Source organism: Alexandromys fortis, unplaced genomic scaffold (assembly GCF_014885135.2).
Source record: "Alexandromys fortis isolate MF-2015 unplaced genomic scaffold, M_Fortis_MF-2015_v1.1 scaffold_38, whole genome shotgun sequence".
In the NCBI taxonomy this organism is placed as follows: Eukaryota; Metazoa; Chordata; class Mammalia; order Rodentia; family Cricetidae; genus Alexandromys; species Alexandromys fortis.
The window spans coordinates 2,408,801-2,429,639 of NW_026067916.1; the positions used below are offsets into that span (position 1 = coordinate 2,408,801).

Sequence of the window (20,839 nt, forward strand, 5' to 3'; positions counted from 1 at the left end):
GAGGGTCTTGGAATGGATACAATTCCTGGCTCAGGGATTGCCCACCCCTGAGCCAGGAAAAATCCCATGCCTTGCTTTTTTCCAGTCTAATATTTCAGGCTTCCCTTCGATGCTGAGTTGTATCATAAGAACTAATGGGTATCAAGAAACACATTTACTGAGATTATATATTCTATATCCCCAGAACACACTTATTTTTAAGTATTTCTTATTTCCTGTAGCTTCCCAGGGTGCTTTCCAAAGGCAGGAGCAATTCAGAGCTGTGCCAAAGGTAACTCTCCCCACATCCTCACCAGCTGGGTTAGTTTCCTTTATGAACGCCGGCTGCTTCATTGGTCTGGTCCGCCATGAGAGCTCGTGTGGTTTATTACAGTGACTCACAGTTGTCTCGTACTAGCGGCAATCTTTTTTTTCTTAGACTTTCTTTTCTTTAAATGGGCTCCTCCTATCTCTGCTCATTTTCCCATTTAGTTTTGTGCTTCTCTTGTTTGTAAAAGCACTTTTCATGTTACAACAAATAGTCCTCTGTTTGCTGTCAGCCTAACCAACAGGCTTTCGAGCGTGTCTCTCCGTCTTCTGCATTTATGGCCAGTATTAGATACTTCACTGGCAAGTCACAGTATAGATCAGTATGCTAGGAATATGGAAACGATCTTTAAAACCAAACCAAAATGGTCTTTACTTAAGGGACTTTTCCATCTCTCTGGCGTCCACCTCCGGTTCTCTGCAGTCACTCAGGTCAGTAGCGCTCAGGGTTCAGCATTCTGGTCCCACCTGTCCAACTCTTGCCCATATCCTTTGTGTACAGCTATTGTATTTCCGAAAGTTGAGTTTTTAAAGATATTTGCTTTAAAAGGCAAGTTTACATTGTTGCTATTCTATATTGTGACTACTAAACAAATGATTATGAAAATAAGAGAGGTTCATCCTTTTTTTTTTTTTTTTTTTTTTTTTTTTTTTTTTTTTTTTTTTTTTTTTTTTTNTGGTTTTTCGAGACAGGGTTTCTCTGTAGCTTTGGAGCCTGTCCTGGAACTAGCTCTGTAGACCAGGTTGGTCTTGAACTCACAGAGATCCGCCTGCCTCTGCCTCCCGAGTGCTGGGATTAAAGGCGTGCGCCACCATCGCCCGGCTGAGAGGTTCATCTTTGTATCATGTAAAACACACGCCTTGAGCAACTGTATCGGAGTAATCACCTGTTCCCAGCAAAGTCAAGGCCCAGACTGGAAGTTTTCAGACCATGTGTTTCGTGGCCTGCCGTGTACCCTCCTGAGAGGTACGAGAGAACGGGGATTCATTTACGTCTCTCCAGAAGGGCCAATTACTTTATATGCGACGGACACTGGAAATTAAAACGTACTCCTCTCATCAAAAATCAGCAGCATAGTGGAAAAGGCAGTAGGCTTCGGGGGCCGAGAAGGAGACTTTCCTCAGCTCCAGCGGACAGCAGGCCTGCGGCTCTCAGGGCTTGAGTCCGGTGCGCACCAGGAGGGCGGTCTCAACGTTCTCATTCCAGCCGTAACACTCCAAGGTTCTGCTGATGATGCTGGCGTGCAGGGGTCAGAACAGGACGGCCTGGGGCCCAGGGCTGGGTGGGGCCCCTGAGTGGGGTCCCTGCGCAGGATCTTCCTATAGAGTCCAGTGTCCTGTGTGCAGAGGCCGACCCAAGCCATGCGCTGGCTGAGGGTCTGGAGCCACCTTCTCCTGCCCTTGTTCCTCTCGCTAGCTCTCATCCAGCTGTTTATCTCCGACCATAAAAGTACGAAAACCCTCCAACTCTGGAACCGGCAGTTAGAAGCAAAGCACGTAGAAATGGGTGAGTGGCCTGTCACGCCAGGCAGGGTGCTGTGGCGGTGCCCCACGGGCTTCTCGGTTGGGGCATCCTAGCGGCCTCAATTGTTCGTTTCAATACTGGTCGTGTGGTGGTGGTGGGGGGTGGGGAGACATTTTTTTAAAAAAGGTTCTTTATGTTGTGAGGGAATCTAGTGACAACTGAACTCCGATTGTTCCCACTGCCTAAATTCTATCGATGAGAACCTGAAGAAGAAGCCGGCTATGCAGTTTAGTATAGAAAGACGCCAAAGAAAAGGGGCCGCTTTCTGTTTCTTGGCAGTCCCCCTCATTGCCATGGGGCCAGAGATGCCAGAAGCAGACTCTCGTGGGGGCTCTCATGCCTGATCTGGCTCTTACATGATTTTAGGGTTAGCTCTTCAGAGGGAGACGTGTCAGAGAAGCAGGGATGATGGGGCTAAGATAAAACTCCTTCTGGTCAAGAGACTGGAATTCCGGGCTTGGGTGCAGGGCTAGCAATCCATCCGAAGGGATCAACCACCATGCCAAGGGGCCAACCCTAGGAAGACGAGCTAGAGACAGGTGGATTGCTTAGTCTTTTCTATTTGCCCCTCCAGAATCCGTGCCCCCAGCGCAGGAGCTCACCCAGCTGCGACCATGAAGCTCAAGTCTGAGCACCTATTTAACTTGGTCTCCGCTTTCTCTTTTCTGAACACGCTTGCTCTAACACCGTGGGTTCCCCCCAACACCTCGGGCCCTTTCTCACGGTGAAGCTGTCTGTTCTCCGTGTGTCTGACCTCCAGGCTGACTCACACAGCTTGGGTTTTTTTTTTTTTCCTTTGTTGTTGTTGTTCTGTTCTTCATCGCCCTTTTGATAGCTACTGAGATTTATAGCTTGCCTGCCTTGAGTTTTGTTTTATTTTCTCTTTTCCTTTTAAACATGAATAAAATAGTTCTTGAGCCTAAATGCTTTGCAAATGCTATTAAAGAAGGCAAATGTACCAATATTAATATTAAATAAGAGAAATTTCAAATGAAAAATCAAACAGAGGAGCTGGTGCCGTTTTATTTTTACACACAGTACAATAAAAAAACATGACATCTTAATAAACTTTTATTTGCCTAAAATATATATATATATTAAACTGTACAGCAAAAGATATATTTTTAAAAAAATAATATTCAACAAATTACACGTTTGTGTGAGAAATCGACAGGTAAAGCAGAGAGGATTGGGGTCAAGAAGAGTTTTTTCCAGCAGAAGCAGGGACAGTTAGTTTATTAAGGCAAGATGCACTTAGCGCTCCAAAGAGCTGGTGTTTGTGCCAGCCTGCACATGTTTGGGTGTCAGGCGCATAGCATGATGCAGCTCTGGGCCTGACCTCGCGCGCTTCCTGTCATCGGCTTCTTAAGTCCCCACCGGGGACTGGGTTCTCTACTGTGAGGAACTAGACACCCTAGAGGGCCACCTCTGCGCTCTAGTTGGCCCTAGTCTCTGGGTGGGGGTGAGGGTGAGTGCCAGTGAGTGTTCTGGCCTTCATTTTTGCCAACTTGCTCTTTTCATATGCTAATTTTGCAGCCTCTGTGGAGGCCCCCAAATCTCATTGTCCGTCCCATTCTCTTGCCTCAAATCTGCCTTCAGGGCCAGGGTCTCAAAGTTCTTTGGGGGAGCTGAAAAATGACTTGTGTTTTAAATTATTTCTATATATTCTACACCACCACGTGAGGACAGCATCTAGGTGTATGTAAGCAAATAAAAAAGCAAGCTGTTTGAATAGGATGAATAGAGCTTGAAAACAGGAACAAATTGAGCAATAAATTCGCTTTGGTTTTAATTTTTATGCTTTTTATTTATTTTTTGTAGACTGTGCTCAAAAGCAAACTTGTCCATCGTGTACCCGAGACAAGAGAGTAAGTTAATTTTCTTATGAATAAATTGTCCTGGGAATGTTATGAATTCACATGCTTACAGTTGTCACCTGGAAGATGTGCTAAGTTTTGTTTCCTACACTTTGACAGCTGAAACAAATAATGACAACTATGAAGATATGTCCCTTTACTGTAAACCATCCTTTGTGGGTCTAAAAAAAATAACGGAAATACTTCAGTATAGACTTGTACTTCCATCTGGAAAATAATACATCAAAAAGAAAGCAAGGTTTTGCTTGAAAAATGAAATCATACCAAAATGTTGGAAGAATTTTTTTATTTATTTATTAAAGATTTCTGACTCTTCCCTGCCACCGCCTCCCATTTTCCTCTCCCTTCCCCAATCAAGTCCCCCTCCCTCGTTAGCCCAAAGAGCAATCAAGTTTCCCTGCCCTGTGGGAAGTCCCAGGACCACCCACCTCCATCCAGGTCTAGTAAGGTGAGCATCCAAACTGCCTAGGCTCCCACAAAGCCAGTTCATGCAGTAGGATCAAAAACCCATTGCCATTGTTCTTGAGTTGTTGGAAGAATTTTTGTAAACAAACAAAGCTATAGCTTTTGAAATATGGCAATATTTTCATTATAACCTCTAAAGGCTAGAAAGAATGGCACATGATCCATAACCTCAGCGTAATAAGGTCCCCTTCTCAGATGATTTTTTTTTTGTATAATTATTTTTTATTTCCAGCTTTGAAGAAAACAACAAATAAGTAAAAAAACAAAATCCCAACAGCGATGAAGCAGATAGTGTCCAATAGTGTACAGATAGTGTCCAATAGGAGATGATTGTTCATGTCCCAGCTGCCCAGACTCCAGAAATAATCACACAGAAACTGTATTAATTAAATCACTGCTTGGCCTATTAGCTCTAGCTTCTTATTGGCTAGCTCTTACATCTTAATTTAACCCATTTCCATAATTTTATATTTTACCACAAGACTGGTGGCCTACCGGCAACGTTCTAACTGGTGACTTGTGTTTTTCTCCTCTGGTGGCTCCATGGCATCTCCTTGACTCCACCTTCTTTCTCCCAGCATTCAGTTTAGTTCCACTGCCTAGCTCTATTCTACCCTATCACAGGCCAAGACAAATTCTTCATTCATTAACCAATAAAGGCAACAATACATAGACAGAAGGACATCCCACACCACACAGCTGTGTGGTAACACTTGAAAAGTCATTCAGGTCTACTCTCTTGGAGAACTGACCACACCACAGACAAGGGACACATTCTGGTGATGGTTTCTGCCACCGTGATCTAGATAAGTATCATTGGCCTCTGCTCTTCTTCCAGGTCACTCTTGTGCTTCAGTGAGGACCTGAGTTTCTGGCTCATTGAATTCTCCACTCTGTTCCCACCATGTTACCAGATTTCCTCAGGCACACACTGTCTCCATGTTCACTTCCTTAACTCTGCGGACTGAATAACAGGGATAACTCTCTGAGCCCTGAACTGCCTATGGTGCCCGCCATTTTCTCCTTTCCTGGCACTGTACCTATGCTTATGCCTCAACAAGATAAGTCTATCTACCCACCCTCCCACTCAGCCCTTTAGTCCCCTCAGTTTCCTTCAGGTGCTTGCCCCTGACCTCACCAGGCTCCCTTCCTTCTTGTGAATTTTAATACCATTCACCTAAATTAATCCTCCCACCTTTTCGTTGTTCATTGTTTTGCCATGCAAAATTTCAAGCATATAAAAGTAGAGGAAGCATACCTGTGGACTATGGCATGAGCTCCTTGTCCTTCGCTAGGAAACTGAGGTAGGGGCATCACTTGAGTCCAGGAGTTGAAGGCTAGCCTAGGCGACTACAAGGAACCCCGTATTTAAAAAACAATATAGGAGACAGTATAATAAAACTTTATAGCACTAAGGGTCATCTTGGGTAACTTTGTCTCATGAATGTCCCATCTTTCCAAGTAGATTATTTGAAGTCAATAATTATATGAATATCATTTTATTTGTAAATATTTGACCCTCTATGTATGTCTTCAATAAAAATTGAAGTATTACATTTATAATCACATCTGAAAATTAACAACTAAGTACCCAGTTACTTTTTTTGTTTCATATTTGTTTGTTTAATCAGATCCACATGCTGTAATTGGTTGAGACATACCTTAAGTCTCTCTGAGTCTATTCATTCTTTCTATTCTCCTTTTCTTTTATTGCAAATTATTTGTTACAGAATAGATTGTTGTCCTGCTGAGCTTCCTCTAGGCTGGGCTTTGCTGGTCACGTCCACATTACTAAGATGACTTTATTGTTATTGTTTCTCTTTCCCTGTTTTGATAAGGTTAGTAACTAGACAGAAAGGACTGAACACATTCTGTAGGTGCTTTTGGTGGTAATACCAATGCTGAAGACACATTAGAAGACGGATAGGACTGTGGTGTAGCCTTTGGTGATGTCAGCAGTAAATGATGTTCTCCTATATTGTTAACAAACTTGCCTTCCTGTTGGTCACTCACATTGCCCAGCTCTGATTGGTCTCTGATCCTCCTATGCTCCAGTGCGATGCATTATTTGCCGATTACTGCACAGACACACTACAACACAGCCCTCGTTAGTACAGCTGCTAAGGTCACCTGTCCCAGGTGCTAATTATTATTTGCTCTTTTGGTTAGCAACATTTCCTAAGAACGCCCACAGTAGTAGTTCTAGAACATTGCAACCATCCTTAAAATGCCAATATCATCCACACCCCTCACATCTCAATCTCAAAAGGTGACTTGATCTTTTAATTTTAAAGACAAAGACAGAGACTCTGGGTATTAGCTTCAATCACTGAATTATTATTCAGTTTTATTCAGAATTACATATGCTTATCATTTTTCCATAAAGGATAATACCTGCTATACTTCATAGGACTTACATGCGTCGTTACATTTTCTTTCATATGATATATATTGTGTTGTTCTTTTGCTGTCATATTTCCTATTCTCAGTTCCCTAGGACAAAGGCAGGGTTTTCGCCACCTTTGCGTCAACACACCTCACACACTTGCAGTGATCGAGTGGAAAGCATTGAATAACTATTGAGCTATTAGAAGACGCCTACACTGCATTCCATACACTCTCTAATGTAACAAGGTAGAGAGTTTTATCTTGAAACATTTCTACACACAAACCTTTATGACACATCTGGATATGGGTGTATTTCAGGGTGATCTGAGAGCGATTCCCACCCTCTCCTAGGATTAATGAAAGGGTAGCTATGCATGGTCAGTGTAGAATCAGGGTGCTGTCTTCGGCTTGAGGGAGGGATATGGTAACTACATCCCATTCAGGACTGAGCAGTCTAAAGCCCCCTCCCCACCCCCCACCCTCTCCTATTGTCCGGTTGTGAGTCTCTGTGTTTATTACCATCCACTGCAAGGAGAACATTGTTACGATGGATGCTCGTCCTGTGCTCTCTTACCGGAGACCCTTATGCCTACCAGATCTCTAAGAGTGATGCTCACGGCTGCTAGATTAACATTTCTTTCTTGGTATTTGTTTTCCTCACTTCAAACTTAAAATGCCTTTAACTAAATTGATCATTTTGTCTTCTTTATTCCTGGCATCATTCCTCAAGAATTCTAATTTTAAAAATCTTTGACTTCTTTGCCTTCCAGAAAACATGTCTATTCTTTTCTTTCCAATGGAGCAATCCTAGACATTGTATACTGCTACTCTATCCCTCATTTGCATACCCCTGACCTTCCAGTCTCTTCTCAAGCCTTAGTCATTATAATTAGATTTTTAATTAAGTCACCTTTACCTCCCAAATAATCCAATTCAGTCTCTATTGTTAAGTAAAACACAATATATGAACCCCTTAGTTGGACAGTCAAAGCCCATCACAATGCAAGAGACATCTATTTTTCTGAATGACTTTACAAAGACCCACCAGTACAGATTTTCACTTTGCCACCACGGTCCTTCTATTAGTGTTCTGCGGCATCTCCTGCATCTCTCCCCTTCCCTGTGCACATCTGCTTGTTCCTCAAGACTCATGCTACATCCTTCATATTGCTGGGAAGAAACCTTGTCTGGTCGTTCTGAATAGAAGGGATACTTTTTCCTGTTATCACATTTTAAAGGCTGATCATTTTGAAATTATAATATTCTTGCCTTCAGAGATGTGAATTTGTTTGTCTAAAGTGTGCACACTCCACCTTCCAGGAAGCAGAAACAATGCTTTGTTCATCTGTCCGATCTCTGCTGCACCTGGTGTGAACTTCCTTTTGTTCTTTGCATCCTAACACTCAATTTCTGTTTATAGTGTAATATTACACCCTTTTAAGCACAATATTAACCCAGCACTTATCGTCATCATGTACCTCTGCCCTTCCTGTATTTTACATTTTAATAATGTTTCCATATAAAATAGCGGTTGCCATATGTGCATAAAGTTGTTAAAATAGGTTCTGCTCCAAAATGAATATTCCAGCTGTCCCGTGGAGCAATAGTAACCATCACTCCAAAGCCCTTAGCTGGACTCTCAGCTGTCATATAAGAAGATGAGGTTGTAAAGCTCTCCTAGTTACACGGTTCACCCTCCTTAGCTACAAGGAAAACCTCATGTTATATTAGTTTTAAATTATACATTACCAATTTGGGACACTCAGTATATTATACCGTTACCCTGGGCAATGAATATGAAGTTCTGTGCTTTGAAGACTTTTTGGACATAGTTACAGTAGTTAAGGTATCTTTTTGTGGTTAAGTGGTAGAAACTCATCTCAAGCTGATTTAATAGAAGAGAGAATTCACGCCTTCATAAAACCGAGCGGGCGTGGCCTCATGTTCAGCTGACTCCCAAAGGCTGCCACACTCCCGTTTCTCCTCTTCCCTGGAGAGTGACCTCACTTTCTCCCACACAGCCTGGGTCTTCTCCAAACCAGCAAGGAGAACGATCACTGCTACAGCTCACACAACGTCTGTGGCTCCAAAGAGAGTACTAATTGCTCTTCTTCAGGTCAAACCAACACTGTAGACTGGCCAGAGGGATGAACTACCTTGAGTGTCACTGCCTGGGTCAAATAACTGCAACTGCTCTATATGCAAGAAAGGAACAGAGAAGAGCTGATTGACAGCTTCAGAGCCACACAGCATTGAGTGAAGACACCCACAAGGACAGAGGGTATAATTATCAGAAGTGGAAACACAAGATGTGTCAACACTAGACAAATCGAACTGCTTCCCTTTGCCCCATTTCAACCTCTGCCTGCTGAGGACATACGTGTCATTTTAAAAATGCCTCAGGCAAAATAACGCTCTCAGCCTCACTAAAAGTGACATTTAATCACAGTCACTGTGAGTTCTGCTCCCAGTTGAGTCTACAGTCTCACACAGACACGAACAAATCCTGTATTTGGAAATGAGTACCCATGAGCCACGCTCCCATCAAGTCAGCTACACAACGAATTAAACAACTCCCCAGAATCAACAGAAAAGGAAAATCAAGGTAACAATAGTAAAAGTGGCCATTCAGAAAAGAGGACAGTCATTAGCAGTATTGTAACGGAGTCTATGCTATGTGCTCATCTTGAGTTTCCCAGGCCGAGCAGTGAGCTCTTCGGCCAACACGTACATCCAAGTACCGCATCCTAAAGATCTCCATTTTCCAGAGGGAGATACTTTAGAGGATACTGTGGACCTGTGATGGCTACTGGGTCCTGTCAACCAGCATAGCACTTGAATAACAAGTTCATCTCTGCTAGATTCACATCCATCCTAGCAATTTCTCCTCAAACTGCTGTACACCATGAGCTTGACTCTTAGGAGCTCCGAGAACTAAGAGCTAAGGCTAGCTGCAGGCCCTTAGCGTTGAGTCTAGGCCCTGCCTTTGCAGTTCCAGTCTTTAGGCCATAGCCTAAGGTAACAGGTCTGTCGACCCAAGGGACACCATTCTCGGGTTTTCTTTAACAACTTGATCTGACCTTTGATCTTGGCAAGTATGGAAGAAAAGCTTCTCTGTGATTCTTCACTTCCATAGTTTTGGGGTGGCTGCAGCAAGGCGTGATGTGAGTGTATCTAGACTCACTCTCCCACAACGGTTTACAAGTTCAGAACCGGGCTGCCATCTTTACTGGCTGTGCAGTCCTATTATGCAAGTCATTGGCCCGTTCTGTGCTTTATTGTCCCCGTCTGTGTAGAAGCTAGAGTGAAATGAGTTAATTCCTATGGAAGACTTAGAACAGTGCCTGTCACGGGCTAAGTCCTGCGTGGCAGCCGTTTATCAGTCTGAACATCTGCAGAAAGGATTCATGTTTATCTTCTGTGTTCGTTTGCTCACGTGTACCACATGCTTGCCTGAAGCCCTCATAGGCCAGAAGAGGGAGTTAGATCCCCTAGACCTGCAGTTACCGGTGGTTGTAAGCCAGCTGAGTACTGGGAACTGAAACCCAGATCTTCTGAAAGAGTAGCAAGTCCCTTTAACGGTCGAGCAATCTCTGCAGCTCCACTCCTGGCATTTTTGTCTTCTTCCAGGGTCTGGTCTTTGCTCACACAGTTGTTCTCATCACTGGCCTTTTCTGCACCTGATGCTGACAAGGGTTTGCGTTCAGACTTCCTGTTTCCACAGGACCGTCTGATCATCACTGAGCAGATGGTGGCGGGAACTGACGCGAGGCTGATTGACAGCCAGCACGACCAATACCATCGTAAGAGAGACAGGCTCCACCCCCCCCAGGAGAGTAATTGCCGCAGTTTCAAACACTACCTCATGCGCTTCTCAACACTGCTTCCTGACACAGGTTTTGGGTTGAATCCTCAAAAATGCAGCATCGGAGAAAGGGATTTAAGTGTGCGTGACATCTGTGTGACTGAGTAGTAGTGAAAATTCCACGAAGGATTCCCAGGAGCCTAAGAGAAGGGACGAGAGGCAAGAAAAGATAAGAGCTCAGCATGTGCATTTGCCCTGACCTATGGATCACCTGTGGTAAAAAAAAAAAAAAAAAAAAAAAAAAAAAAAAAAAAAAAAAAGAAAAGCACGTAGCAGAGTAGTCTTTTAGCTAAAAGCAAAGATGTTCACTGGGACACTGTTTGAAGCTCTGTATCAGTCAGTCCATGAGGATAGGAATCTCAGAGGCAAGGTGGTCCCCAAGGGTAGATATTCCCAAAAGGAACTTGTGAACCCCTGGCAGCCAGTATGCACTGCTTCTGTTGTTTGAGAACACAGGTCTGGAGAAAGAAAAAGAAAAAAGAAAAAGAAAAAGAAAAAAGGCCCTTCACAGCCTCCAATGACTTCTACTACTAATTCCTTAACAGTGTTGCGAATGGTTGAGATTTATTAAAAAAAAATACATTGGGATTCAAAAAATGAAGATCAGAAAAACAAACGAGCCAACCACTAGAGAGACCTCTATCAAATCTTTAGACCAAAAGGGCAAGATCCTCTCCCCGCAAATCCTCAGACTCCACACTCCGTGAGTCTCTTTCTCTTTATATTCCTCTCTCCACCCAGTCACACCACTCTCGTCTGCACTTCCCTAGTGCTGGGATTAAAGATGTGTAGCTCCTAAACACAGGGGTTAAAGGTGTGAGCCACCACCACCTGGGTCTGTTTCTGGATCGACCTTGTGTGGTCCAGGGTAGCCTTGAACTCACAAAGATCCTGAGTCCTGGGATTAAAGGTGTGTGCCACCACTCCCTTGTGCTAGTTCTGCAAACCTGTGGGGCTGCGTCCCCAGCACCCCGGCCGCCTGCTAGCTCGTGCCCGAAATAACAACACACAAACTGTATTCATTTAAACACTGCTTGCCCGTTATATCTAGCCTCTTCTCGGCTAACTCTCGTACCTGGACTAGCCCATTTCTAATCATCTGTGTAAGCACCCCAAGGTGCGCTTACCGGGAAGATTCTAGCCTACGTCCATCCTGGGTCGGAGGAGCTTCATTGCAGGCATCTGCCCGGGAGAGCGGAGCATGCCTCTCTGAGGCGTCTGGCTCTGAGAGGAGCTGCATTACTTCTGACCTTACTTGTTACCTACTCTGACACCGCTTTATCTCCGCCTTCTACACACAGTGCATTTGGTGCCGAGAAGAAAGAGTCTGCAAAAAGTACTGCTTCCCATACTCTGACTGCAAATTCAACTCCATATTCTGGGCGAACTGCAGAGGTACGTGGTCCTCATTTCAATTTTTGTGACTTCATTGCATCTGACTTGCAAATAGTAGAGATATGCTACATTTGAGGGATTCAAAACGATTGCATTTGCATTAGTAAAAATTTTCTAGTCCAGGGCTGCTCTTCAGTGTTGCCCTCGTTGGTTGTTCTGGGTGGGATTGATTCAAAGTGAGTCAGACGGGACCCTTGCCGTAATACCCGGCAGTTAGGTTTCATTTGTAAAAATCTCTATTGTGGGACGTTCATAACCTAGTTAAGGGATGTTTATGTTGTGATGCTGTAGAAACTCTTGACTCTGTGTGTGTGTGGTGTGCACATGTGATTGTATGTATGTGTATGTATGTACATATATGTACATGTTAGTACTGCAGATGTTCTGAGCCGAGTGGTTTTACTGTAACACACTTCCTCGGCGAATGGAGTCTGTCTGGAGAATGGTGACTCCTTCAGATAGCAAATCTCATTTACCAAAAAAGTATCTTTCTATTTGTAATGTCAAATTTGGACATGCTATATGGTAGTTACCAAAGCAGGAAAAAAAAAAGTACTAATATTTTTCAATGAAATTTCTAGAAAAGCTAAAACAGGTGATTTTCCAAGTGAGCACGACTTTGGTAAGAAAAGCCCCTCTATCAACAAGTTGTCTGATGTTTTTCTTAACTGAAATGAAAATAGACTGCCTAAGTCTCTGCTTGCTTCAGGTTCTCTGGGTCTTTTAAATCAACTGTATTTGGACCTTACAAAGACAAACACCTTGCGTTCACTAGGAAGAGAAACTCTGGTCTCCTATTTTGTGTTTTCCCTTCTAGTTCATCTCACTGCGTCTCAGGCTAGTAAGCTGTGTGGTCTGAAGGAGGGGAAGGTTCACCAGAGTAGACATCTGCTCCTCCAGCCAGTGTGGGCTGTCTCTGATAACAGAACACTGGTGCTTCGGCAACAGCCCAGTCCCTGGTGTCTACAGGCACCTTCCCAGAAATGGCAGTCTGGGCATTTACTGTCTTACCTGCTGAGAAAGTACCAGAAATGAAACAGAGGCCAAATACAGGGGAACTGGTGCAGTCGGCTGCTAAGCTCTTTCCAATGTGGGTTTCAGCAGTGACTGTCATATTAATGGTGGCCTTAGGACACGCAGGGCATGCTCTTGTAGCCTCATTCCAACAGAGATCTGAGAATGTGTATCAGGAATTCAGATTGCATGGTACTAGAAGAGTTAAAAACATATGAATTTCTTGATCTGTTTTTAAAATATGTCTCTTTTCATCAATTTCAGTTGACCTGTTTGGAATCACGATGCTGATACTGGTTGCATTATTAGCAGTAGGATTCTTGTGGTATTGCCTCGCCTACCACTTATACATGCAGGAGTATGTCGTTTTACCCTTCCTAAGAGTCCGCTTTGGGATGGTAGCACTGAAAAAAAAATACTAAGACAGTTAACAGGAAGTGTTTAGCTAAATGCTTAATGAAAATACTGAAAGGTATATACACTGTTATAAGATGAAAAGAAAGACTAACCAAGTTTCCTGTCCCACCTCCACCCCCAGCATGCCTCTGCTGAAGCCAGCATGGCTCTATGCCTCTGCTGAAGCCAGCATGCCTCTGCTGAAGCAAGCATGCCCCTGCTGAAGCCAGCATGCCCCTGCTGAAGCCAGCATGCCTCTGCTGAAGCCAGCATGCCTCTGCTGAAGCCAGCATGCCCCTGCTGAAGCCAGCATGCCCCTGCTGAAGCCATCCTGCAGTGTGACTGTTTGTGGTCCTGCTGATTACCTTCATTCGCTGAATTACATGGCTGAATGTTTCATACTGCACTGACGTCACACACTATTACACTTAGCACCCCATCAGGAAATCTGAATATTTCATCTTGTGCTAGCCCGATAATCGCTGTTATTATTTTGCTATTTTATGTGCTATTTTGAGATTTTTAGCAATTTTTTCTTGTTTTTAGTAACCTAAAGGTTACAGTATTTATATATTGCTTATCTTTTGGAATTTACTTAGTCCATTTAATCCTCTGTTTTTATAATAAGATAAGAAAATTTGAGGGCCAGGAGTGGTAATGTTCTCCTTTAATCTTTTATTGTTGCTTCCCAAGGAAGAGTTTAGTTTCTCTGTAGCCCTGGCTGTCCTGGAACTAGCTCTGTAGACCAGGCTGTCCTGGAACTAGCTCTGTAGACCAGGCTGGCCTCTACCTCCCAAATGCTGGGATTAAAAGTGTGTGCTACCGTGTCCTGCAATTCTCCTTTAATCTTAGTACTGAGGAAGACAGGCAGGGCTTCTCTGAATTAGAATACAGCCTGGCCTACATTGTTAGACCTTGTCTCGGAAACGTATTTTTTGACTCCCCGCATTCCTTATCGTTTATCCTCTCTTCCCTTGAGCCCCGGTTCTGTAAGCTTTCACACTCATTTGGCTTTATGGAGAAGTTACTTTCCATTTTGCGACTGTAATTGTAATTTTCCACCTCAGAAGGCTCCCATTTCAAGTCTGAAATTTTAACTGTTCAAGCGACTGGATAATTCACACACGAGTGAGTAAACATAGCGTGCAAACTCAAAAACGGAAGAGCAAGTACAGTTCCACACCACCAATCCACATCGCTTGAGGGAGAAGCAGCAGTGTCCAAGCCGATGGAATTCTCTTTCTTAAATTTTCTTTCTTAAAATTACTCTCCGTCTTAAAACCACGCCTCGCTTCATATATGTTCTGTATCTTTCTTAGTTTGCCCCTGTTTTTCTAGGAGTTTTACTTTTTTTCCCGTGGAGTTTTGAGATAGCTTCACTATTTCTAGTCATCAAACATGAAGCCAGGCCTGGTGCCAACACGCCTTTGATCCTGGCACTCGGGAGGCGCAGGTGAATTAGGGTACTAAGGTCGGCCTGATCTGCAGAGCAAGCTCCAGGATAGCCAGGAGAGAAACTGACTCTATCTCAAAGAACCAACCAACAAACAAAAAATATCCTTAGTCTAATAATAATAATATTTGTTCTAATAATAATCACTTATCTTTACATTTGACAAAGTATTTTTCCTATAGTTATTCTTCTGAAGCTCTCCTGAGTGAGTTTTTAATTAAGTTGGCATACACAATAATAATTTTCCTATGACATTTTTCATAAGTATATGTTATTATACTTTGTCCTTACTCTCCCCCAGTGTCTTCCTCTGTTTCCCTTACCTGGCTCTTTCTCCCCCCCCCCCCCCACCCATCCAATAGACCTCCACTGTGTTTGCAAGAACATTCTGTTCTAATTCACAAAAACTACTTTCTTTTCACAACTAAAGTAGAATATTTTGGTTCCCTGTCTTCCTCTGTTTCGAGTCTTTTCCTTTTGTTTCTTCTCCTGGAGAATAGAGTGTCTTTTTCCAAAGTGGCTTTGCAGAGCTGGAAAATATTCATACAGCTCATAGTTCCTTCCCAATTTCTCTTTCTCCACTCTTTTATAGCTTGGCATGGTTTTTTTTGTCAGATTATATGCCTTTTATAAGATAAGATAGGAAGATAAGACAGGTAGAAACAACTAAAAATAGATGCATACAAATAGCCTTATCTGCATGTAAAGCGATTTATGTGTCTATGTGTACACACACACACACACACACACATATATAAAAGGTTGCCCAAAATACAGTTTGTTTGTTCAGCACCCCCATTTTGTCTAGGAAATTATATTTTCCTGATGTCGGGGTTTGTGTCCTTCCCTTATTAACATATAACACTTTGTCAGTAGAAGACAAAGTAAGATGGCCATATCCCTTTCCTCTCAAAAGCAAAAGAATAATTATGAGGAGAATGATGGGACACAGTACATGCTTAGCAAGAGGCTCTTTTTTTGTATTTTCTTTAAAAGATTATGGTGTATTATAGCATTACCTTTTTGTGTAGTGCTTACGAACACAATAACAGACAACATGCATAGGAACAGAGGCCATAGCAAGCGCCCATTGCTGAAGCTTCTTTTATTTCCATTTTAAAAAATGATTTGGAAGCCGGGCGATGGTGGCGCACGCCTTTAATCCCAGCACTCGGGAGGCAGAGGCAGGCGGATCTCTGTGAGTTCGAGGCCAGTCTGGTCTACAAGAGCTAGTTCCAGGACAGGGACCAAAAGCTACGGAGAAACCCTGTCTCGAAAAATCAAAAAAAAAAAAAAAAATTTGGAAATGCGATCTGACAACTGATTTGGTTCTGGTTTAACTTTGCTGTCCATCCCCAGTTTAAATTTCTTTTACAGACATTCTCTACCTTTGCTAGTTGAGTGGGCAGAGCGTTCATGAGAGAGTATTCTATAAAAAGAAGTTGTTCTTGATCATCCAGCCATCCCAGCTGGATTCTAGAGGCGATGTGGCTCAGCAGTAGAGCGCTTGCCTAGCATGCAGAGGGCCTTGGGTTCAAGTCTCAGCACTGAACAGAGGTTCTAACAGAAACATCGGTCTTTACCTCAAAAATGCTTGCTCTCTCGGGTGGTGGTGGCACACACTCTTAATCTCATCACTTAAAAGGAAGAGTAAGGCTGATCTCAGTGAGTTCAAGGCCAGCTTGGTTTACAAAGCGAGTTCCAGGACAGGCTCCAAAGCTACAGAAAAACCCTCTCTCAAAAAATAAAACAAAACATTAAAGTTTTAAATGTTAATAACACATAGATATTTGATATACTTGTTTTCTCAAATGATTGTTCTTTATCAAAGTAGTTATTATGTGATACGCACTCAGTATCCATGTCACTAGAGACATTGCGCGGGAAAGACCCATACTTTGCCTGCGTGTGGGACAGAGAGGAGTAGAGAAGCAATGGTTGGTTTTATTGTCAATTGATTTTTATGTGATGTTCCATTTAAATCACTTGTATTTTTCTTAATATGCACTGGTTCTCCCGATGCATTTTAAGAGATAAGAGAATATTTCATGTTAAGAAAGCAACTCTAACTATACTCTATACCATGACTTAAGATAATTTCGACTGTAACCAATCTTAAACTTTAAATTCACCACCATTTTTGAACAGGCGGCAGGCCTTTTATTATGCAAGAAATGGACCAGTTCCTGGTTACGGCGACGGGAATGCTATTGGCAAGTGCTTTCTTCCATTTGATAGGCTACCCCAGACTTTTTCAGTGGCTGACAGCCAGAAGTCAGGCTCTTACTGTAGACCCACAGAGCTAAGGTCCTTGTGGGAAACGTGACAACAGATGTCATTATCCTCATTTTGAAAAACATATTAATAATTCAATAGTTAGACTAGGATTTGCAAAATAGTAATAGAAATGACCATCAGAGTACTGGCAGGGGAGTGCTAAAAATTTTAAACTATTTGGGGATTTAATTACTTCCCCTTTCCCTTCTTTACCACTTAACTGAGGAAACCCAAGGAGACCTTTGTCTTCAGGAATTCTTGGGGATTTCCCCCTTCCTCTCACCCAGTCCTCCAGGTTACCCATTGTGCAACTCTTTTCTGGGTTCTTCAAACTTCCCTTAGCTCCTCCCTCAAGTGTGGCTTCCTCTGGCTGGTCACCTTCATCTACACAAGGCAGAGAATAAACAGGTCTGAGGAGTAAGAAAACATGGGGTTTATACAATGTTATTTAACAAAGCGTGGGGGAGAAAGAGCAGTCCTGGCCCACACTGAGTTCTTGGAAAATGTATCTGGATGATTTCCTGGCTTAGGGAGTCACTGAGCACCACTGATTTTCTGTCACTGAGGACAACGAGTCCGGTGGTTTCCTCAAACCCTTGGCCTTTTCCCGCTTTGTCAGATTCTCACCAGGCTAATGCTACCCTATGTTCCTTGACTCCTAAATATTCAATAGCAGTAGCATTAAGATCACAGTAGTGTTTATGGCGTCCATGGACGTTTTATGGTTGATGTATTTAAAGATTAAAACCGTTTCTGGATTTTGTTAAAGATCTTTGAGAAGGTAAATTTATTTCCTTTTCCATAGCATATTAAGAATAAATAACTGAACAGACAGCTCTTTCGGAGAGAGAAGGTGAACGTTCTTCAATGGTAAGCTTCTTAGCAATACTGCAGAGAATGTCTTTACCTGGCCCATTTGTAGGAAACAGCTTTTCAGGAATGCATCATTAGAATTATCGAGAAAGGAACACTGACTCTGTGAGTTCCATAGACAAATTTCAGTCCCCGCATTGAAGGGCATTAAACCCCAAGGCAAGGGAAGAAGGAGCTATGCGAGTCTCTTTTTATATTTGTAGATAAATTTAAAGGAAAGACAATAAACGCTATTGAGGAAAAACAAAGCATTGATCTAGCAATGGCAGAAACAGGAGGTAAAGAGTCCAGGTCCAGAGGAACAGGAAAAGAGAAGGAGAACAGCCACGTGGGGTGCCGCTCCCTGAAAGAGGCCCACAGGCCTGCTGGATTTCAGCAGCGGCGTTGGCAGGAGTCCCGCGTGTAAGGGGCAGGCAGAAACAGTCTTGGGCGGAGGCAAGAGTCGAACTGACACAGAGACGCCGGAGAGAGAGCACAGCAAATCGTAGAAGGAGCTCTGGAACCAGCCAGGCCTTCGGGGACTGACCTGGCCCATGGAGAGACAGCGGTGTCAATCATTAGATGCCCGATGCAAAGCACAAATGAGGTCAGTTTGCAAAAAGGACCTGGCGTCTGGAAGAATGAACGCCTTGTCCCTGGAGAAGGAAGACACAGGAGTGGTGTGCGGGGGTCCGCACCGCAGCAGCTGGCATTGATCTAGGCCAGAGGTCCTCATCCTGTAGGTCGCTACCCCTTTCCAGGATGGCCAAGGATCATCAGAAAACACAAGAGATTTACATTATGATTCACAACAATAGCAAAATTAGAGTTATGAAGTAGCAACAAAAACAATTTTGTGGTTGGGGGTCACCACCACATAAGGAACTGTATTGAAGGGTCGCAGCATTAGGAAGGGTGAGGGCGTGATGGTAGTGCTTTTGTACCATCCATGAAGGCACACGCTTCCTTCCCCTTTCAGTATTTTCTTTAAAGCCTAAGTGTGCTGACTAGTTTTTGATCAGCTTGGCATAAGCTAGAGTCACTGGAGAGGAGGGATTCTCAATTGAGAAAATGCCCCATAAGATCTATTTTCTTACTTCGTGATTGATGGGGGAGGACCCAGTGCATTGTGGGTGGGCCACTCTGGGCTGGTGGCTGAGCAAGCCAAGGGGAGCAAGCCAGTGAGCAGTACTCCTCCATTACTAAGCATGTGCCTCCAGGTTCCTGCCCTGCTTGAGTTCTTGTCCATACTTCCTTCAACGATGAACAATGCTGTGGAAGTGTGAGCCGAATAAACCCTTTCCTCCCAAGTTGTTTTGGTCATGGTGTTTCATCCCAGTATAAAAACCCTAGTTAAGACACTAAGTAAAGCTTTAAATTTCTTCCAATTTTTTAAAAATATTTATTTATTTATTATGTATACAATATTCTGTCTGTCTGTCTGTCTGCAGGCCAGAAGAGGGCACCAGTTGTGAGCCACCATGTGGTTGCCGGGAATTGAACTCAGGACCTTTGGAAGAGCAGGCAATGCTCTTAACCACTGAGCCATCTCTCCAGCCCCATCTTCCAATTTTTTTTTTTTTGTCATTATTGAGTTGATTTTTCTTTGAATTGATTCCATGCACAAGCTGGGCCACATTTGACCTTTGTAATATTGAAGTTTAGTACATTGTAGAATGGAGTTATTGGGGTAGTTACTGAAAAGTAAATTTATGCAGCAATATAAGATGGGGGATTTACCAGGAAGCAAAAATTTTCAGCTGGGATATTTTGGGAAAAGATTGAAAGCGGATGTGGTGGCTCAGAATGGAGAAGAGAAGATGAAGCCCAGAAGGTGAAGTTTTCACCTAGAAAAACAAGAGAGAATCGGCAAACTTTGCATCAGCCTGTGGGAGCTTTCTGATCGTACTGAGAAAGCATCCACACACAATCAGAGATGGAAATACGAGTCCGTGTTCCAACCGAGTGCATGCTTTTGGTGCATGAGCCACGATGTGTGGACACATTGTTCAGATGATCAAAAATGATCATTTCAATGTAATCTTATAACGATATTTTCACTGAAAAGTAGAATTAAAGAGAAACTTGTCCAGGCCTTGGCTGTCCGTAGATAAACGGATGCTGTGGAATTATACACTGAGCATGCCTGAGCCTAATGAACACACTGTGGTTGGAAATCACGAAGAGCGACCCAAGCTCTTGTTTGCTCTGGTAGTTGGTACCAGTTAAAGACACTGGGTGAGCCGCAGAATGACAATAGCTTCGTTAACAGGACTCCGCAAATTCGATTATCATTGTCTGAAATGCTGGCATTATGGTAGCTGTGATGAAACGGTTCGCCCTTCCTTCACTCCCCAGCGTTCTTCCTCCACGTGGATGTTAGTTACCCATTTATAACGCATCGCAGGCTGGCTCTCCTCACTGGGGAGCTCTGGAAACCAGCACTGTCTTAACCAGCAGTGCGATTTTTGGGGTAATTTATTTGGAATTCATATATATATATACATACATACATACACACACAATCTTAAAAAGCAGTAGAACTTATCTAATCAAGTAATAGACACTGGCAAAACTGAATAGCAGTTTTGATCAAGTCATGTCAGGTAAAATGATGTGTATTTTAAGGACTTTTTCATTGTCTCAGTAGCTCCTAACATACATATATGTTAGCCATACTTATTTTCGTTAAAACTTTCCCCAGTTTTCCACTTTTCTGAAATTATATTCTTTTTTTTTTTTAAAAAAAAACCTTTTTAATATTTATTTATCACGTACACAATATTCTGTCTGTATACCTGCAGGCCAGAAGAGGGCACCAGACCCCATTACAGATGGTTGTGAGCCACCATGTGGTTGCTGGGAATTGAACTCAGGACCTTTGGAAAAGCAGGCTATGCTCTTAACCTCTGAGCCATCTCTCCAGTCCCTGAAATTATATTCTTATACTAAATTAAAACCTGGCGGTTAGTTCTGACTCTGTAGCTTCCTTTCTCCCCTCTGTTCTTTGTGAATAATGTTTAGTT

The 20,839-nt window shown here is 43.0% G+C and overlaps 1 protein-coding gene across 1 annotated transcript; it reads left to right on the plus strand.

The window, feature by feature from the left end:
• The first annotated feature begins 1,668 nt into the window (after positions 1–1,668).
• Positions 1,669–18,240, plus strand: Pttg1ip2 (PTTG1IP family member 2). The gene is made up of 6 exons (XM_050139768.1): positions 1,669–1,813; positions 3,653–3,699; positions 11,728–11,821; positions 13,100–13,193; positions 16,833–16,897; positions 18,038–18,240. The coding sequence occupies exons 1-6, from the start codon at positions 1,669–1,671 to the stop codon at positions 18,238–18,240; spliced, it is 648 nt and encodes a 215-aa protein (XP_049995725.1).
• The last annotated feature ends 2,599 nt before the right edge of the window (positions 18,241–20,839 follow it).

Excerpts from the sequence above, each read along its gene's own strand:
- Pttg1ip2 (XM_050139768.1), top strand. The coding sequence starts at position 1,669 with ATGCGCTGGCTGAGGGTCTGGAGCCACCTTCTCCTGCCCTTGTTCCTC. Across the intron at positions 11,822-13,099 it reads ATTCTGGGCGAACTGCAGAG|TTGACCTGTTTGGAATCACG; the intron begins GTACGTGGTCCT and ends CATCAATTTCAG. Across the intron at positions 16,898-18,037 it reads CGGCGACGGGAATGCTATTG|ATAAATTTAAAGGAAAGACA; the intron begins GCAAGTGCTTTC and ends TTATATTTGTAG.